Source organism: Portunus trituberculatus, chromosome 37 (assembly GCF_017591435.1).
Source record: "Portunus trituberculatus isolate SZX2019 chromosome 37, ASM1759143v1, whole genome shotgun sequence".
Lineage (NCBI taxonomy): Eukaryota > Metazoa > Arthropoda > Malacostraca > Decapoda > Portunidae > Portunus > Portunus trituberculatus.
Window position 1 is genome coordinate 4,881,136 of NC_059291.1, and position 22,416 is coordinate 4,903,551.

The following is a 22,416-nucleotide window of genomic DNA, read 5'->3' on the forward strand; positions in this document are numbered from 1 at the left end:
TATATATATATATATATATATATATATATATATATATATATATATATATATATATTTATTTATATATATATATATATATATACACACACACACATGATATATATATCAGATCGTCGCTTCCTTGCCACTACGCCATTTCCTCCTGGTTGGCCGCTTTACCGTGGAGTCTGACTCTCTGGCTTACGCCATCGAGAAACACTGTCCATCACGATCCATGTGCAATGAAGTGACCAACATCACACTAGAAGTAGGAATTGTTACATCTGATTAATAACGATGCAGATGTAATCACACCACTTCATTATATATTATTGTTATAATACTTACATGTTTCGAATCTCGTGTTCTGAACATGAGAGAGAGAGAGAGAGAGAGAGAGAGAGAGAGAGAGAGAGAGAGAGAGAGAGAGAGAGAGAGAGAGAGAAACACACGAGATGAAGATTACGAGGTGATCGGCAGGTGGAGACAAGTGAAGTTAAGGCAGGGTGCGTGTTATCATATAATGTAAATGATTTGAGATAAGAAATAGAAAAAAAATAATGATAATAACTACCTAACTTTCCTGCTGATTTAGGGGTTTCCTTAAATGTAACTGACTTCTTGTTTGTTTTTCATGATACTCAATACTCTTGTTTCTTTCCCTTCAGCGCAGCAAATCAGAAGTCAGTATTCATTCTCTCCCGTTCAGACCCATACAATGAAACGCTTCACTTTCTCATCACAATTGTTTTCCAAGGCCATAGAGATGATTGACGGGTTTTTTCAATATCATATCTCCTGTTATCTTGTTAATCTGCCATTAGAATCACCAAAAAATACATCTGAAAATATGTTTAGTTTTAATTAGTCTTTTATGGAGGAATGACGCAGAAGTGTTTCATAATACCACAATGAGTACTCACCAAACATCACCAACCCACAAGAATCCCAGTGAACGAGTGTAAGGTGAGTCTCCCCATACAGGTCCATAAAACAGGTGAGGCCAGGTACAGGAAGCCACGTCCCTTCAGCTGCACATGAACAAATACTGACCTTCATGCTACCTCCTCTACTTCCTCTATCCTTTCATATATCCTTTCTCCTTCCCTCCCTCCATAATCGTTCCTTCTTCTATTCCTCCTACTCTACCTTCAACACAAATCCACCTGCCGCTTACCCTCCCCACTCGGTGTCAATAAATAGAAGGTAAAGGCCACATTTGATTAAAGGAAATCCATGTTTGGTTGTGGTAGTGAAGAATTAATGGAGGACGTGGTGTGTTAAGAAGACGATGTTGAATAAGACATGCGTGACGTGCTGTGTGTGTGGAGTGCCGTGGTGGAGAGAGGAAGGAATTGATGAGTGTGGACGAAGAAAACCGCATTAGTGGAGTGGTTAATATGAGAAATACGCAAGATGTTTACAATATATGCACATCTTCCACCTTTATTTGATCTTTCTTCCTGTTTTCGTTTTTTTTTTTTTTTTTTTTGTCGTTTTGTCTTGGTTCCTACTTGGGTTGCAGGGGAATTGATCTAGGGAATCATACAGTGAAGAACGTGGTAGGTGAAGAGGAGGCGAATAAGAAATGTTGCTAAGGAGAAGGAGAGTATACGGAACAGACAAGTGCTCTACCAAAAAAATAATTAAATGCAGTCCAAAGAGACATAAGTGAAGAATGTGAGCATGTGGGACGAATGAAAAGTGTAATAGAAAGAGGAATGATAACTCAACAAATATGACAGAGGGAAAGGAGATGAATGAAAAATAATGTGAGAAGGAGAGATGAATAATAAAACGTTACAAAGGAAGAGAAGAAGAGTAAAGAAATATGACAGAGAAAGAGACATGTAAAAATCTAATAAAGGGAGAGGAAATGAAGAGAAAATCGATAAAAGGAAAAAAAAAAAAGATGAAAGGAAAAAAAATGTCACAGAAGAAGGAATGAATGAAAAATAAATAAATGTTAGAGAGAGAGAGAGAGAGAGAGAGAGAGAGAGAGAGAGAGAGAGAGAGAGAGAGAGAGAGAGAGAGAGAGAGAGAGAGAGAGAGAGAGAGAGAGAGAGAGAGAGAGAGAGAGAGAGAGAGAGAGAGAGAATATTCAGGAACAAGTAAAAATGATAAAACGAAAGAGGTAAAGAAAATGAATTCAAAATGTTAGGAACAGAGAAGAGACGAAAGAATGAACGTTGGAGGGAGGGATATGTGTGAAGGAAGGTGACAAGGGCAGAGTTATTAATCTGGGTAAGCAATGGTGATGGGTGTGACAGTGTAAGCTGCTCAAGATACTGACCTCAGAGTTCTGCAACCTTAGTTTGTTGACGCACGCAGATTAAGACGAGTTGCCTTGACACATTCACCCACCAACTCCCCCACACACACATACATACATCTCTTTCCTTACATGGCTTGTGTGTGTATAGAATAATCGAGTAACTTTATACATTTCTAGCCATTACGTCTAACGCTTTCCCTCACTGTTAATTTCCCCTCGCAATATCACATTTCTCTTACATACATTAACATCTTTATAACTTTTCCTCATAATTTTGAAGTTATTTTCACACCCTAATATTTTTCACTCGTAAACAGATTTATATTTTCCTCTCACAAACACTTCGTCTCTTTACGGCTAGCGAATAGAAATAAAACAAGAAGACACGAAAGAGTTTAAGTATCTTTTTTCATGTTAGTATTATTGTCCAGAACGTACTTTAAATTTGTACCAGATTACTTTAATAAGTTGATGGAGAGAACACAGCAGCCAAATGGTTAAACCTTTCAACGTTACTGCCATCTTTTGTCACATTCAAGACTAAAAAAAAAAAAAAAAGAAAAAGAAAACTGCATAAAAACACACAAAAAAAAACAAGCAGATATAATTTTTATTTTCATTTTACTAAAGAGCTATTCAACAGAAGTAGCACATAAAACATAACATAGAAAAATTACAAGTGGCTTTGATAAAAGAAATACCAAAAGTGAAGGTTAAGGAGATATGACGCAGTTAAGGTGAGTAATGAATGTTCCTTGAGTTGTGAAGGTGACGGTACATATGGCAACAATCTCAAGGAATTGGGATTTTTAGTTATTACTCCGACACTTATTATTTTCCCTTCTCTAATCTCTTACATGAGATCAAAATGAAGTCTATGAATCGCCTCCTTGTGGTACTTGGGGGAAGGTCACATGGGGAGAGTAGAGAGTGGAGGATGTAAGGGTGTTCGGGGAAGGCAGGAGCTGAACGCCGAGTCACCGCAAACCTCAGCAGTGTTCGTCTAGTCAAGGCGACACATTTGCTACACTGGTCTTTGCTGTAAGTGTGAAGATATACGCACCAATATCTTTCTTTGTATATTTTTTTCTCTTAAGTTTAAGAAGTTTTGTCCGCTTTCAAGTTGTTCTACTTTTAATATCAACATTCATTAGCTCCTTAGAAAATATTATCCTGCTAATTTTCGACAATAAGCAAACAAATGCTAATACAGAACATTCATTCAGCCAACCACGAACACCCACACACCCACCCACTTACCCATCCCTCTCCCCACATACACATTCACACACTCACACACACACACACACACACACACACACACACACACACACACACACACACACACACACACACACCGCTTAGTGTAGTGGCTAGCATACTCGAGAGGGCCGGGTTCGAGTCCCGGAAGCGGCGAGGCAAATGGGCAAGCCTCTTCATGTGTGGCCCCTGTTCACCTAGCAGTAAATAGGTACGGGATGTAACTCGAGGGGTTGTGGCCTCGCTTTCCCAGTGTGTGTTGTGTGTATTGTGGTCTCAGTCCTACCCGAAGATCGGTCTATGAGCTCTGAGCTCGCTCTGTAATGGGGAAGACCGGCTGGGTGACCAGCAGGTGGCCGAGGTGAATTACACACACACACACACACACACACACACACATTCTCTTAATTAACCTCACCGACCCACTAATCCACACACACACACACACACACACACACACACGTCAGAAGTTTGGGCGACTTTGCAGTGTACCCCCTGTTCACCTAGCAAAGATTAGGTTGGAAAGTGTGACCAGCTGCTTAGTAAGAGAAACAAACTCTGAATGGAAAAACACACAGTGGGTGGCGCCATCTGGCAGTCACAGTATCAAATAGTAAGTTACCTAATTGGGTTGGGTGTATGTGTCGAAACATGTGGATTTTCAGTTGTAAGGCTGCAATATGAATAGACCAAAATATTATTATTAATTCCACCACCACTCTCTGGCTCAATGGTGCTGCCTTCACTATAGTCAGCTGAAATTTATATCTCTTGTCTTTTTTTCTATAAAATAGTTTCTGGCCAAAGGGAACAAAAAAACATAAAAAGGCCACTGATGACGTCAGTCCCAAAATATTTTTTTTTATGTAGGGGAGAGAGCCAGCCAAGGGCAAAAAAAAAATAAAATATAAAAAAAAGGTCCACTTGAGTGCTGGCTCTCTAAAAAGTGGTAAAACGTCAGCCAAAATTGGGGAGCAAATGCCTCTTTAACTCCCTCTTAAAAGAAGACAAGTTGTAGGAAGTCGGAAATACAGATGCAGGGAGGGAGTTCCAGAGTTTACCAGTGAAAGGGATAAATGATTGGCTCATGCGTTAGAAAGTTGGACAGAATAGAGATGAGAGGAAGAAGAAAGCCTTGTGCAGCGAGGCCGCAGGAGGAGGGGAGGCATGCAGTTAGCAAGATCAGTAGAGCAGTTAGCATGAAAATAGCGATAACAGCTAGAAAGAGATGCAACATTTCGGCGGTGAGAAAGAGGCTGAAGACTGTCAGTCAGACGAGGGGAGTTGATGAGACGAAAAGCTTTAGATTCCACCCTATCTAGTAAAACTGTGTGACTGGAACACCCCCCAAACATGCGAAGAGTACTCCATACAAGGGTGGATAAGGCCCTTATACAGAGTAAGGGGTGAAAAAAACTGGCGGAGACGCCTCAGAACACCTAACTTCATAGAAGCTGCTTTAGCAAGAGATGAGATGTGAAGTTTCCAGTTAAGATTATGAGTAAAGGACAGACCGAGGATATTCATTGTGGAAGAGGGAGACAGTTGAGTGTCATTGAAGAAGAGGGATAGTTGTCTGGAAGGTTGTGTCGAGTTGATAGATGGAGGAATTGAGTTTTTGAGGCATTGAAAACTACTAGATTTTCTCTGCCCCAATCGGAAATCTTAGAAAGATCGGAAGGCAGGCGTTCTATGGCGTCCCTGCGTGATCTGTTGACTTCCTGAAGGGTTGGTCGTTTCTGAAAGGACGTGGAAAGATGTAGGGTGGTATCATCAGCGTAGGAGTGAATAGGGCAAGAAGTTGCTAAAAAAACATTCAAACTTACAAATAGAAGGTTAAGTGGGCGTGATTTATGAAGAGAAAAAGATAAATTGAGAGCTATCAAGTCTCTAAATGGGAGAGTGCAGCTGGTGATCAGAAATCAAAACTTAACATTTGACGCAAGCATTACACAGGCACACGCGCTTACACACACACACACACACACACACACACACACACACACACACACACACACACACACACACACTCATGGTATATAGCACAAGAAAAAAAAAGATTCGCAAAGGGTCTCAATTACAGCACTTCAGCAAGGAGTGTCGGGTGCGTGCAGAGGGTGAACTATAATCGACCTGGAGAAGGAATAGCATGATACGGTGCCTACACTCGAGAGGGAGAAAGTGTACTCAGATGGAAGCAAACAGGATTGATTAATTGAGTGATTGATTAAATATTTCATCTTAATGGAAATAATGATGTCGCGCCTTATAAATAAGCATGGAATAAGATAAACTCATCAGTGAAAGAATATGTAGCTAGTTAGTTAGTTAGTTCATTGACAAAATAAATTCGCAAGCAATATCATATGAAGACATAAGATTACATTCCATCATTTTGTCCAAAAGAAAATATGATTTCCTGACAAACTACAGTAACTATAGCTAATCAGTCAACCAATTAACCAAATACCTACCTACCTACCAAACAAATGAACTAACTGACTGACTAACTAACAATTAAGATATACCAAAAAATGAAGAGATACAATGACGCACCAAACAACTAACTAAACAAACCATCTAAACAATTAACCAGCTGTATCTAACTAACCAGCTGACCAACTCCAACTTAACCATAGGACAAAAAAGATAGACACAGACAAGGAGAGTGGCAGTGCAATGGTTAAGGGAACAGAGAGGTGGGAATACAAGGGATGATGGAAAGGAATACTAAAGAAAGATAAGAAAAAAGTGCATGTAGTGATGATGTAGAGATGCTATTGGGAGACACAGAGGGAACATCAGTGCATAAGAACATAAGAAAAGAGGGAAGCTGCAAGAGGCCGCCAGGCCTATACGAGGCAGTCCCAGTGTGTTTAAGCTACCTAATTCCATCTATCATCCCCATCCATGAACTTAACTAACCTTCTTTTTAAAGCTCTCTATTGACTCAGCTCTGACTACATGACCACTGTGCACAAGGAATGATGGACGAGAGATGTTTTGGAATATTGACTATGTTCTGAAACACTTCCGCACCGCATCACCATTGCATCCAAAAATCACGGTTAAATTGTATCAGGTTTTCAGTGGCATTTTATTACAACACTAGTGATATAATAAGGAAGTTTATGGTTAATATGTCAGAATGAGGAGATCATTTTGGGAACCCGACCAATCATATCTGTAGACTCTGAAAATAGTCATAGTGAGAGAGTGAAGAGTTGTTGAATTCAGGTTTAGGAGTGCTGGTCGCAACATGGGAGGAATGATCAATGTCAAGATAGGAGATAGAGAAAGCAGGAGTATTGTGTCTAGACTGTGGAGGAATAAACTTTAGATATGAAAGACACCAATGCGCAGCAATGATTAATGACTGAGTTATAACGATAATTTATCCTTCAAATTTATCGATCTCTAGTTTATTCCCAGCATGAATAGGATACACGTTGAAAATAATAATACTAAAAAAAAAAAAAAGGAAATGAAAGTGTTACAGCGACACCGTATGGAGATGGGCTAATAAGCTATCAACGAAGAAAAAGAGAAAAAGAATAGAAAAGCGAATAAAAGAGAAGAAAAAAAGAATAAGCAAGTGATGACGAGAATAAATTAAAAGAGTCGATAGCCGGGCGGGCAGACAGCTATACTGGTGTGTTGGTACTGTGCTATAAATAACTGACCTACAGAGAGAGAGAGAGAGAGAGAGAGAGAGAGAGAGAGAGAGAGAGAGAGAGAATGATAGAAGGAAACGCATAGGCGGGAATTAAATAAGTAACAATTATGTCACAAATGAGAGGATGCATAGTAGCAAAAAATTACTAGTAACTGATCTTCATGTAATGTTTATGGTGTGAACCATAAACAACCATAAACAGCTAAGTTAATGTTCTAATCTTAAGTCTCCCTCAATCCCCATTTGTACATTTTCAGTATGTATGTACTGCAATTACTAATAAACCGTATTATTATCATCAATATATATATATATATATATATATATATATATATATATATATATATATATATATATATATATATATATATATTACACACACACACACACACACACACACACACACACACACACACACACACACACACACACACACACACACACACACACACACACACACACACACACACACACACACCATAACGACCACCCCTACCACCACTTGCCAACCAACAAATCATATAAGTCTGGCTATAATCTGGTTTCAAAGTGGTTGTATTTTCTCTTAAATTGCATATGATCACCCTTGTGTTTCGACGTACACCACATGCTGACCAATAAACTAAATAATACCAACATATATCCTCCAAAATATTTTGTCTTCATTCAAGTCTTGTATAGTGCACACAGGAGCAGAAAATTTTAACTATACACGTCCTATAGATACCGCATGTTGAATTCTTGTGATAAAAATACTCGTTTGAAAACTTCACTGACCCTAGCTTCACTATGTTAAATGTAAGAGATGAACCGACTAAATGTTTGAGGATATAGCAGCCCCTTTTTACATTGCACACTTAGTAATGCCAGTAAAATACAAAATTACTCTAATATTCAATCTCAAATGTTCTTTTTCCGCACCTGAACCCGAGTCAGCTTTAGGTTTACGCTACGAACTAACCAACAGACCACAAACCTTACCAATGTATATTTTAGTCCAAGGCGTTCTTAATTCATCTGTGACAATGAAGCAAGACTAACAATAGGTCTGTCTCTGGCCTTTCAATGCAAGGGTACCATTCTTAGTCAAATGGATGTCTGTGTGAGCTTAAACTGGTGATGAATACTTTATGTCACGTCCCATTGCCGTCTGTTATGATGAGTGCCACGTGATGCTGCTGTGAAATCCGAGCTGCGCGCACACACACACACACACACACACACACACACAACGGCGGTCAGATAACTGTGGTGATACGTGTGTGAAGAGTCCACTCAACAAAGAAGGAGTCGTGGAAGGAGAGTTAGAACAAGAGAGACGACACGAATGGGTGAAAAAAGTGAGGAGGTGAAGGAAGACCAAGACTACAAAGAGAAGTAAAGATATAATAAACTTTCTTAACTGCGCTCATATGATGCCGAAATAAAAGAAAAAAATACTAGCAATGTTGAAATGAAAGGTAAAAGGTTGGTACCGTACCGATCCCAACGAGAAAGAAAATGGAGAACGGAGAAGAGGTGTGATGAAACATGGTACAATGAGTTCATTCAGGCACTCAGAAGCAGCCCTCAGTACTCCCCAACAAGTTCAAGCAAGGGTGAGAAGTGGAGGCAGTCATAGATCGGGTGACTAAGGTACTGAGGCGTCAAGAGGGGGGAGGGTGATGAGAGAAGCAGTTACAGTACTTAGTTATGAGACACAAGTAATGAAAAGCACATTCCGTACACACGTGCAGATAAGTATCATTTGATTGAAAGCTGAGGACATTTCCAGGAATTAAACACCAAATGAAGCAAAACTAACAAGAGGACGCTGGCAGTATAACACGACATTCCATATTTTGTGATTTAGTAATGTACAGCTGCGACCAGTAAACTCCTTGCCATCTTAGCCCATATATTTTCCAGTAGCAATATCTGGCAGATCCACACCAGGCTAAGATGGCAAGTTTACTGGTCGCAACTGTACATATCGCGTGTAAGAAACAGAAGAGGAACCAACACTCACGCTACCAGAATACCACCTCGCCAACAAAGCTTCACCACGCCACCCTTATGCATAAAGACAGATAGTGTATAATTAAAGAAAAAAATAAAGACGAGCGACGCAACAATGGGGTTGTATGTCTGCGCGGAGAGAAATGGTGAAGAAAGGAAAGCAGTGAAACACGGAAGGAAGAAATGCAACATCGCTGGCAGTCTCAATTCACCAGCGACGAAGGAGTTTACGGCGCCAAACCATCCCATAACAGGCGATCCATCAAAGCATGATCAAAAGAAGACTAAGGTCTAACCGCGCTCTCCCACCCCGTGTACCTCTGACGTCACGCGTCCCTCTAGCTGCCTCACTCTGTAAAGAATCTGTATGCCAGCCCATGTGTACCTGAACTCCTGGTACAAATATTATTTTCAAGGGCAATGAAAGACATAGTGAAGATTGATACGCATTATATACATATTTATTTATGACAACACTAGATTTTATACATTAATTGTAAATGTACTGTACAGTTTTTATTTTAGTATTTTTTCATCTTGCTAACTTCCTTTCTCGATGAAGTTATGTTTCTATTCAGAGTGATTGCCTTGCTTATGTCGTCTTCAGCCCATTGCCTTATTGGCTTCCCACTTAAGAGACACTCGACTTGAGATGAAGAAAAATACTGAGACAATGTTTTCCTCACTTCTTCTGTTACAGTGGCATGTGCTGTTGGCCAAGCAACACTCCCCTCTCTTCTTTGCAGTCATCAACCTGGCGTTGCAAATCCTCAACAGATGGATGTAGTTTCTCCTCTTCTGTAGCATCTCCCTCTGGGACCTCAACTTGTGCTTCTAAAATGTCTTGTATTAGTCGTTTCTGTCCTCTTCTCACAACTCTTGCCTCTCTTTCCCCACACACATCAGCAACTGTACGAATATATTGTTCGTATGAGAAAAATTTTATCATTCATTACGAGGTTTTTCTGTTACTACGCAGAATCTGGCGTGCACTTCTATTAATCCCTGATAACACTGCTTGAATCAATATTGTAGTACTCTTAAAGAGTATTAGAGTGCCCTCGTACTGTATAATAATGCGTTATGTACAGTAAATTATGTTCTCACCTTGTGTTGGTAATGCAGCTTCTTTTATCCTTACAAGGTGTTTTGGAAAAGGCAGATTAAGGAGCTCATACTTAAGATTTCATTCATATGCATTTGGCTCGAAATGTAAGTTACATATCACTGCTCTGTTTCCATTGATTGGGTCTTGTCTTTTACACAGAGTAATCATTTTCTTCTTTACCTCGTCATTCTTTGGAAATCTGTGGAAGGTGATTCCATTATTGTTTCTATAATTTGAATAGCACCCATACACTGCACAGCAATTAGGCATTACTGTAGATACGGTAGGTTATATCCTCACTTTCTTCTGTCCATGTGCGTACACTGTGAGGCAATAAACTGTGTGCAGGTGACCAGGTGTGCGGCTGTGCGCGTCAGGTCGTGAGGGGCGCGTGACGTCACGGGTCAAGAATGTGGTCCATTTCCGGTTGACCGCGGTTAGACCTTGTCTTCTTTTGATCATGCATCAAAGAATGTAGCCACGCTTCCATCCTCGCCACCGCTACAAGATGACTCTCCAATGCGCATAAAAGACGCGCACAGTTACCTTAAAATTAAGATATGATAATTGGCTATTTGATAGTCATACACTAGATAAAGACTTCCGGATTCATGAGTCACAATTACACAATTTTTTTTTTCTGTGTGATGTAAACAAATGCTAATAGACAATAATGAGAATACTTTTCACCCCAAGTAAAGCAACATTTCATTTCTTCTGCCTAGTTCTCGAAATCGATCCTCAAACATCCACCACAGGTAACCCCGGCTTATCTTGTATTCATTTCCTATTTTAAGACTGGACTCACTGGACGGCGGAGGCGGCGGCGGTGGGGGAGGGGGAGATGGCAGACGGCAAAGTGCACATTGTTCCCCGCGCTGAGGCCACACAAGACTGGCTGCTCTTGTTGTGACCAACCTCATCTCACTTCCGAGGTTCCAACTGAACTGGAGTAAATGTTTATGTAGCTAGAGAGAGAGAGAGAGAGAGAGAGAGAGAGAGAGAGAGAGAGAGAGAGAGAGAGTGTGTGTAACCATTTATGAAATACAGTACATGACAAAATTATTCTATTATCGAGGAGTCTCATGTTCCCTGTTTCCCGGAGCCATGACTGTCCTGAAAAAAAAAATGTGTAAGAGGGAGAAGCTGAAAAAGGGCAAAAGAAAAGTAAAAAAAAAAAAAAAATGAATAAATAAATAAAAGCCCACTTGGAATGCTAGTCCCCCGTGCACGTCCGAGAAAGTTAGCCAAAGGAAAGAGATAAATGTCTTGAAAGCTCCCTCTTAAATGAGTTCAAATTATAGGAAGCTAATGCAATAAACACCTTGATGCACTTCATTAATCCAATGCTATGCTCTCCAACGCTCCCTAGTCAACTTCCTCTAGTCACCGTAACCAAGCGAATTAATATTTGATCACAATTTATTCTTACCACGCTTCTGACTCAGTTTTTTTTCAACTGGTGCCATTACAGCATTAAGTAAGTTGAGAGAGAGAGAGAGAGAGAGAGAGAGAGAGAGAGAGAGAGAGAGAGAGAGAGAGAGAGAGAGAGAGGAAAAAGATAAATCGTAGGTAGTAATCTTTTAAATATAAAACGCTCTTACATTTCTCTTCCTTCACGCTCCATTTCTTTACTCTTCCTTTCTCTCATCAATCTAAAAAATTCTCTCTCTCTCTCTCTCTCTCTCTCTCTCTCTCTCTCTCTCTTTCTCTCTCTGGCAAGGAATCCACGTGAACCAAAGTTTCCATTACGTATTCGCTGAAATGACCTTGGTGTGGCTAAGCAGAGGCGACACTGCGGCGTGACGGGACAGCCTTGGCGTGCTGGAGAAATTGAGGTCATTATCCTTAGGAGTACACACTTACGTAGATCTGTTGGCCCAGTGTGGCGGAATGATCTGTCTTCGTCATCTTTTGAGGGCATATTCATTTCTCACTGGCTGTTGCTACCGAGGAGGGGAAAAATGGAAGAGAGAGAGAGAGAGAGAGAGAGAGAGAGAGAGAGAGAGAGAGAGAGAGAGAGAGAGAGAACCTCATCTAGAGTTCTAAGCAGGTAATAGAGACTCAGTTAGTAAAATAAGGATTGGCTGAAACAATGTACGTAGAGGACGCATGCCGTCCCTTAGAGACAGTTAAATAGCCTCGAGGATGCATCATTACAGTGGTCTGTGTGTTGCTTGTATCCAGCGACTGGCACAGTTAATAAAAAAACTTATTTTCGATAACTGCTGCCTTGCTAAATCAAAACTTAATTTCGATCATTTTGAAGCAATAAACTGAAAAATATTGATTCTTTTAAGTGATATTTGTTAAAAGCAAATTTAATACGTTTATGTTTAGATATAGCTTTCCAGATTTAATTTATCTTAATGTAGGAGCGGCAAAGGTCATAAGCAACAAAACAGCAGTAAAAAATATATGGCCCACTGAGGTCCCAGTCTCTGAACAGTTCAAGTCATTAAGGAAGGTTCTAGGAAGGTGGAAATACAGAAGCAGAGAGTTCCAGAGTTTACCCGGGAGAGGGGTGATTGTGAATACTTGATAATTCTTGCCTGGAAAAGGGTGAGGGAGTGATAAGTTTTCCTAAAGACAGAAGCAGTATTGGTGCAGATAAGTAGTAGAAAGGACAAAGTAAGATACAATGCACAGGGAAGCACAGGGAAGGTTCAACAACTCCATCACGTCACCATCTAGACACCTTTGAGTTATCATTATCAATCAATATCCATCAATCAATAATCCACCACTATCACTCAAGAGCCACACTCATTATTTGCTATGAGTCAATATTCATCATGTGGCACCCAGTCATCACACTCATTGTACATGTCATCTCAATATAATCCACAGCGAACACGAATAATTCAGCTATGTATGTATGTATGTATGTATATACTTTACGTATGTATGTATGTATGTATGTATGTACTTCTCGTCCGTCAATAACATTATAGATCAGGGTTGTGTTACATACTCTGGTGCGTTCATGTCATTTTCTATTCATTGACTTATTGTATTCTATTTGCTTAGTTGTTTGTTTCATTTATTATTTTGATTTCTTATTCTTTATTTTTTCGTTCATTTTTATATTTTCTTTCTGTATATTTCACTTATCCAATAGTTGTATCTCTTTAACTATTAATTTGTTTATTTTGTTAATTCATCAATTCATTCATTTTTGTATGCTTTATTTATAATTGTTCTTTTTCTCTTTTATTTTCTTCTTTCTTCTTTTTTACCTATTATTATGTTTCTTTGTTAATTTTCATTAGTCATTTTTTCATTCAATTATTTATCTTATTTACTCATCTGTTTTAGTCTATTTATTTACTGAATTAACTCGATTAAATCATCCCGCATCCTCGCAGTGGAGACTGGCGAGTGAGTGACCACTGAAGATAAAAAAGAAGACCACATAATATCAAGACGAACATCAAGACAACCACGCCCCTTGACCTCTTGGACACACACACACACACACACACACACACACACACGGTCTTTGTTAAGGCCATCTTTATTAAGGCCTTTACTCTCTTTATTGAACATTAATGACGTAACTGAGGCAAGCAAAGGATCTAAATCTACACTGTACGCGGGTGACACTGTTCCTGTTATCTGATAGAAATATATGCAGATCCACAGGTATGGAATTCTCTACCTTCAGATATAGGGAATATCTTATATACTGCTAATTCACTTCAATGAAAAAAAAAGAGTAAAACAATATTCAATAGTCAGAACTTGTAATAATGTATGTCATTATAGATACTAAACCAAGGAATATACAGAGAGGAAGTTTGGAGGACAGCAACAGTGCTGCCATATGTTAGAAGTGAGTACTTTCATAGAAAACGATTTCAGGAGTAACTTAAGAAGATTTCTCCCATGCTTCCTCCCCATCACTATTTTTCCCTACATTCTCTGGTGGTTATGAACTTATAAGACAAATAAAACATATATATATATATATATATATATATATATATATATATATATATATATATATATATATATATATATGCTTTTTCTGCCCGCCTCCGCCTGGGCCACACCATACTCCTCACTTGCACCACCTACGTCTATCTCACGTGTTGGCTCAAAGTTTGTGCATTCACCTGCTTTCCTTACTCCTTCCCCACATATCAGTTAATTTCTCAGAGAAATATTTGACAGCCTGTTTCACTTCACGTTTTTCTTTAAATTTACTAAGGAGAAAATTCGCTCACAGTCAGCATTTGAAACTGGAACACTAAGCAAGGCTCTAGCTAATTTGGAGGATGTAGGATATCTACCACTTACATGGACTCTAGACCACAGAGACTCTGTATTAGTGTCCTGTGACAAAAAGCTGCCAACATCACCACTCAATAGCAATGAACGCCATTCACAGTCCAACTCTTGTTGTTCATTCTCTTCTGTGATGTTGGGAAATTTCGATGAAATATCCAAGAGGGACTGCCTATCGTTTCCTACAAGGACTGTGGGATCAAGAAGAGAACAGGCTTCTGATAGAGTTTGGTTATTCAGTGGAAGTCGTTGATGTAACTGAACAGATAATTCTACCAGAAATTGCTGGATAGGTACAGTACGTTCAAACATTAAACTCATGCCCTGTACCTCCCTCTTATTTACACTACTCTCAAGCAACTTGGCAAATTTGACCCCACCATATATTTGAGTTAATGAAATATGGATATTTGGATCTTTTGGGTTAACACTGATGACTTCCTGCACTGGGACTTTCAAAACTGAAGGCTTAATGAAGCAACTGAAAATCTGAATATACAGCTGAAGGCAATCCTTGACAACACGATGAATCATTGCATAGGGGCTTTGAAACATGATATTCAGTTTGTCTGTCATTGAGATATATATATATATATATATATATATATATATATATATATATATATATATATATATATATATATATATATATATATATATATATATATATATATATATATATATATATATATATATATATATATATATATATATATATATATATATATATATATATATATATATATATATATATATCTGGACCGTTGAGTCGAGTCAGTAGCAGGGTTTCCACGCCAGCTAAAAAAACGGACAGACTCTTCCCCAAAAACAGGGCAGTAAAGGACAAACATATGTTCATTTCCTATTGTTTATTGTTTATTTTTACTTAATTTTCGGTTAATTTTCACCTTTAGTAAATTGTGGTAGAATTATGCCAAACGCTTCTGAATTCTGTTAGGATTATGCTAAATTGATAGGTATGCTAGACATTATGCTAGACGTTCAAAATTTACTCAAATTATGCTAAAAGCACAAAATTATGCTAGATCTAGCAACACTGGGACTCTCCTTCCACCTGTATTTCCTTCCCCCTCACCCTTCTAACTTATCTAAATGTCTGTACATTATCATCGTCATCATCATCATTATTATTTTTTTTTTATTATCATTTAGTATACATTTATCTGAAGACAACACTTCAAAGTCACCCTGAAATATTTATTAACAGCCTTGAATCACACTGGCGCCACAACTTCCCTACGGTAGACTTTGGTAATTGTGAATACACGTAAAGAAATGTAAAGGAAAGCATAAAAAAAAATCAATAGATTCCCCTCAATCCTCTTTGAAAAAGACATATTTCAATAGTTATGCATCGTGGTGGACTCAAAATCTTTTTATCTTGGCAGGTAAAGAGGATCATAGAAACAAACGGTTAGTTAAAATAGATAGATAAAAAAAAGAATAGAATATAACGATAGAAAATTAAAGATAGAAAGAAAAATAAACAAAAACAAAAATGGGTGATTAAACCAAAAGATAAATAAAATAAATAAATAAAAGCTCTCTCCATTCCCACAGTAAAATATATCAGAAGTTACCGCTCAAACAAATACATCTTCTCTGATAAACCTATCTTCAACCACAAGGATTTTCAAGGACATACTTAAGTGAATTGTTTTCTTCATAACTAACGATCTTGCTCAGAATCTAGAGAAATGAAGATGGAGAAATATCTTAATCTGTCAATGCCGGAGTGCTTTCGCATTGCTCAATAAAGCCTTTAAGAGTGGAGTGCTTGTGTATAAGCTTTGCTATATCAGGGTTTATCTTATCAGATCTTTTCTCATTTTAATGTGATGAGATGAGATGGATAACAGAAAGGATGTGGAGGGACAATCGCCTGGATGACTATGTAACCAGTGGCTGCCACACAAATCGTGTTAGGCAAACGTGTTTGGACTGCCACCTCAGTAAAGACAAAGCTCATGTAAGCAATGGCCAAGGTCCTGACGGCAACGTGGCAGCTGACAGTGATGAAGGGAAGCGTGGCTAGCAAGGTATCATTTATCATTTATTCAGCTAAAGTTTGCATCAAGTATCAGACACTGGTCTAGTGACACGAAGACTGTCCTGTCAGAAGGCGCTTCATGACACATCAATCCTAGTAACGAATCCCAGTGGCACAAGTGATGCTGTGGCTGGCAGTGTGGCCTGTCTCGAGACACCACTGATCGACCTGCTGGTGACCTTCATCAGGTTTCTTCTTGAAGCCTTGATACTGAAAACTATTAATTGGTACAGCATAGGTAAGGCATTTACTGCATATACTACCAAACAGTTGTCGATGATATTACATGATATATCTGAATAAAGAGAACAGACAACGCCGAGGATCTTAAATCACTTACTAAAAGGTAAGAATTTTACACCCACATTGCCGAGTGTCAACCTGAATACAACGAAAAAGAAGATATCTAATGACGGAGTTTGGTCTCTTTCGGTCTTTCACCTCTTGCTTTTTTTTTATCGGATACAGTATAGGAGAGAGAGAGAGAGAGAGAGAGAGAGAGAGAGAGAGAGAGAGAGAGAGAGAGAGAGAGAGAGAGAGAGAGGGGTAGGTTTCATTCCCTAACATAGATAACAAATGAACATCACACCTGCCGCAGATAGCTCAATACGCACCGGCCACCGCCAATACACAAGGTCATCCGGTCCTATACAAGAACCAGTACGGCTTTGTTTGGCGAACTGTTACACAAAATGATGTCTGTAATAACCTTGGCACTCTTCTAACCATCGTTATCATCTCGGTGCGACATGGCGTGTTATCACCTTTGAAATCTAACACTCTTTTCCTCTTTTGTTTTTTGCAGAGAGAGAGAGAGAGAGAGAGAGAGAGAGAGAGAGAGAGAGAGAGAGAGAGGAGGACGATATTGATATTATATATTGATGGCAAGCAAGTTATCTGTGCCGACGAAAGAGCAGACAAACTTCGGTGCATTAACGATCTAAAGAAAGTTGACGAAAAATGTGGTTAATAAGGTGACAACGCCGTAAGTTAGAGAGGTTAGTGGCCGTGAATACAAAACCCTGAAGATTAAATCGAGGGAGGAACCGTCCTATGTTAGGAATTAAAGTATTTTTTTATATAACTTCCAAATACTACAGCGGTAAGGGTCATAATTCTGGCTAGGATTCGAACCCCAGCACGGTGAACGAGGCAGAAATGTTACTAAGAAATTGATAAGAACAGGGTGACCGTGAATGACAGTGACACGGCGACAATAGTGACTGTCTCTCATTGCTTTGTTTTTCATTGTATAGATGGTGTGTGTGTGTGTGTGTGTGTGTGTGTGTGTGTGTGTGTGTGTGTGTGTGTGTGTGTGATTGCCCTTGCTACGTGATGTAAAAAATAGTCTCTCGAAAGTAGTTAGACAATGCAATAAGTACATTTTTAACAAGTGAATAAGAAAAAAGAGATCATGCAAATTGTTGTTGTTGTTGTTGTTGTTGTTGTTGTTGTTGCTGCTGCTACTGCTGCTGCTACTCTTGCTACTGCTACTGCTGCTGCTACTACTACTATTACTACTACTACTACTACTACTACTACCTTAGTTGTCGTTACTTTAAGATTCTCGTTACTTTATTAGTGACTTACATGAACATAACAGGAAATCATCGAACACGTGCCGATTCAGGAAAAGAAGAGAGAGAGAAGCGAGTGTTAGTGGATGCATCATTTAAGAGGAGGGTGCGTCACTTGGCTTGCCATCACGACCTCTGGCGACCCCCTCACACGTGCGCGCCTCTCACCTTCCTCCACTCCTGGTAACATGGCTGTGTACACTGTAGAGGAGCACTTATCTTGCCTCTTCGATTACGTACAGTTATCTGACATTCTCTGCCCATGGTCCGTTCCCACCCACGCATCGCCCCACAACCACTGGCTACCGTCCCAGAGTGTCAATGTGATCGATGTATTACTTGCCCCGGGATTATGCAGACTCTACTACTGTCTGTCCATCCCATTCATCCACACAGTCAAGTTGCTACCATTGACAACAATAAACGCATATTATTGCTGTATACTGTAACATTATTATAGAACACCGTTACGCTGCAGGTTTAATCTGACTCAGTGATAAGTGGAGATACGGCAGCGTCCAGCTGGTGCTGGGTTGAGCACCTGGATGTGTGTTTTCTTTGATTGGTGACTCACTCTTCACGTCAGCATGGACGCAGGTCACGAGGGAGTTGAAGTGAGCTGCGAGGTGTTGGCTTTTTAGGCAGGTCGCCCATAAGGAAGGCGTTAGCGTGCCAGTATTGTGCATTGTCTCTTTATTAACGTCAGTCATGCAGAGTGCAAGGCGATAAGTGAAAGACAATTATTGTTGCATTAAGAAAGACAAGATAATTTTTTTGCTTTAGACATTTTACTTCTTGATGATAAATTAAACATACAGCGTTTTGATTTCTTATATTTCATTTATTTCATTTGTTTTCTTTTTTAACTTTTTGTTTGGGAACAAGTATATATAATATAACGTTTATGGTTTTCACAAAAAAGAAAAAAATGCTTTAAATGCCATTGATAACTCTGACCACACAGCTAAAAGGATCAGGTTTAATGGTCTTAATTTTTCCAGTGAAGCGTTTGATGTAATTGTGTGGCTGCGTCGCAAGCAGCAACTGTGTGAGCCAGCGCAGAGCGTCGCAATAACTGATGCTTCTTTTTAGAGAACCTTTCTTGTGTTCAGCAAAATATTGACAACGTTATGTTCCACTTTCCATCAAGACACAGTTGCTAAATGATATATTGTAATATACTTCTTACAACTGTGTTGTATGCACTAGTACATGTGACCTTAGGGTTCATGGATATCACTAAGCGAATATTCTTGGGATAATTATATTTCGTTTTTAGGATTTTCTCACTAGAGAGCATAATACACATTAGACTATATATATATATATATATATATATATATATATATATATATATATATATATATATATATATATATAGAGAGAGAGAGAGAGAGAGAGAGAGAGAGAGAGAGAGAGAGATTGTGTGTGTCTCAGTAAGTTCGTATCTAGTAATAGACCAAGTTTGAGTCAAGTATCATCATCGTCTACTTCCCGCCAAGTCTCCCTCATGAGTCTCAGTCTGAACCCCTGATGTCATCCGTCCCTCCTCGCAGTTAGGATCCCCAGGTTGCCAACCCACGCACTACTGAGGGACACTTACCCAGGAACGGAAGGCAGGAGAGGCAGCTGCTCCGGGCATTCCACCGCACCGTGTATCTTTACATTACGACCGTCGGTGCTGCCCACGTCGATGCTAAGACCTCCAGCAGAGCGCACAGTCATCTGGTTGAGTGACTGCACTGTGGTGTGTTCAGGTGGGAGGGGACACTCCGATCCTACAAGGGAGGGCTGGGCACCCTCCTCTGGGAACACGCTGAGAATTCCAGGGGAAGGACATGGTAACGTACGTACGCGGTGCAGCCCCGAAGGAAGGGGGGGTGTCCCAGCCGCTCCTAAAGACACTTTGGATGAGAAGGGTGATGAGGCGGTGCTCCCCACCACGTTGAACAGCGCGGGCAGGGCTGACGACCCGCCCACCCCGTATTCCCGCTTGGAGGTAACTCGCCTCAAGCCCGGGCCGTGCTCTGATCGCTGGTAGGAGGAGAGCTCCAGGCCTGTGATGGTGTGGTAGTGGTTGTACGCCGCTGGAAGCTGGCCTCCTCGTGTTACTGTGTGATAGGGGCTATAGGCCATCCGACGGCCCACAGGTGATCCCTTCACGGTATTGTAAGGAGAATAATGGAAGCATGTCGGGAATATCTGACTTTTAACTGAGGGCATCTGTGTTGCATCCGTCTCTCTTACAACCTCCGTGGGTGCAGAGATGGTCTGTTGTTCTTTGGTCTGTGGTTCTTTATTACCAGTCCGTAACTCTCCACTGCCAACAGGCACAACAGTAAACACGTGTTTCGAGCCACAGAACTTAACACCTGCCTTGGCGGGTGCTGTTGCTATTTTGGGAAGACGAGGTTCATGGAACATTCTATAGTCGAGACCAAGTGGTGGCACCAATTCCTCAGTGTGTCCATTTAACTCCCCATTCTCTTGTACTGCATTGTCCACCTCATCGTCAGAAGGAAGGAAGAACTGGTGGACTGAGGTGGTGTCGCCACCACTACCCATTGAAAGACACTTGTTTGTTTTGGTCGGTAAGGCAGACTCCGTGATGCCTTCAGGCTGAACCTGTAATGCCTTAGGTTCAGTCTCTTTTCGTGAGTAAACAGCCTGTGTTTTAGAATCGGAAAGTGGCGACACGGCCACTTTTTCTGTTGTTTGGTGGGCAACACTATCATCTGCGTGACAGGTAGGCAGGGCAGCACTACCAGAATCTGAACCATTCACCTCATACTGCTGACCACATGTTTGCACTTCTCCTTCGACAATAAACGCCAACACTTTCTTTCCTTTCCTTCCCGCACGCTGTCCACTGGCGTCTCTCTCCTGGTCAGCATCAATGACACTAGCTACTTGGCTTTCCATATTGCTTAATATTATCGCGTGAGGAGCTTTATCCACTACCGGCACGTGGATTTGATCGTACATACAGTTCAAACGCACTCCTCCCGTTGTCAGGAGCCACACTGACGAGCGTCAGCACTGAGGGAAGTTACACCCTCCCACGCAGAGCTCCCAATATTCCAAGCCGCTTCAACCTCGCTACAAGAAACACAGGAGCAGTGTCCAGATTATTATCCCCATAAACAGTGTTTCGTGAGAAGGTGTCACAGCAACGAAATACACACGTGCTATATTTGCTAACACACTGAGCCGACTCTCGGATGCTAGACAAGTAATCTTGAACTGGTAACTGTAGGTGGTGTGACGCAAGTGCTCGCTAATCAGTTGTTTGGCAGTTCGCGAATTAAATAATGATTTAGAACGATTGTTTACTGTAATGCACGAGTTATAGGGGAGATCAACATAAATGAGAGGTACACTGTGTGCCTCGAGAGAGATAATATTCATTGCATCAAGCTCCTGAGTACTTGTCCTCTCGGTGAATAGTAAGTGTTGCCACATCCACTGTGCACGTCAGGCTTGTCTCTGTCCTTATCAGTGAGAGGCGTCATCAGCTGGTCTGTGAGATGTTTCCGGAAGGAGCTGCTGGTGCGCACGATACAAAATGCTATTTATTTTGTTTGGTCACAATGACGCAGACTGTAAGTGAACGGAACGATGTGTCAGTCAACACCTGTTTCAGCCCACACATCCGCGTCAAGCGTGACCTGCCAGTGGTGCTGAGGCAGCGAGCTATTTAGTCGTGTTTAGGTGTATACATGAAGGGAATTCAAACAATATCGCAACGCTCGCTCTATTGTCAACATCGCACAAAGAACATAAACTATGGAAGATGCGACACCTGCCGTTCACCTGCCGGAGTGCGATAAGGAAAGGCCTAGTTGTGCATACGCGTAGTGATGTGCTGCCTGAAACGATATATGCCTTCCCATCAGTAAATGTTATTACTGCTGACTCGACACCACCACCACCACCACCACCACTAGTGAGTCCATAATTGAGACAGTGGAAAAAACCCCGCCACGGAAACAACCACAAGTCGACTGAACGGCCGCCGAGCGATACAAAGGGAGAGAGGAGGAGGAGGAGGAGGAAGAGGAGGAGGAGGAGGAGGAGGTGGTGGTGGTGGTGGAGGTAGAGGAGGAGTTAATAGGGCTCACGCGTATCTAGGAAAAGGAAATTGCTGTATCCCTACCCCATATCTCTCTCTCTCTCTCTCTC

General features: G+C 40.5%; 1 protein-coding gene and 1 long non-coding RNA gene across 2 annotated transcripts in view; both read right to left on the reverse strand.

The window, feature by feature from the left end:
- LOC123514405 (sodium- and chloride-dependent GABA transporter ine-like) overlaps positions 1–21,892 on the reverse strand; it is a 41,505-nt gene extending 19,613 nt beyond the window's left edge. The window contains exon 1 of the mRNA XM_045272320.1: positions 19,838–21,892. Within this exon, the coding sequence (XP_045128255.1) occupies positions 19,838–21,219 (1,382 nt within the window). The 5' untranslated portion in view covers positions 21,220–21,892. The remainder of the gene's footprint in view (positions 1–19,837) is intronic.
- On the reverse strand, positions 9,622–11,095 carry LOC123514411. The gene is made up of 2 exons (XR_006677603.1): positions 10,296–11,095; positions 9,622–10,097 (listed from the first exon to the last, which is right to left on the reverse strand). It is a non-coding gene; the product is annotated as an uncharacterized LOC123514411 (long non-coding RNA).
- Positions 21,893–22,416: the final 524 nt, after the last annotated feature.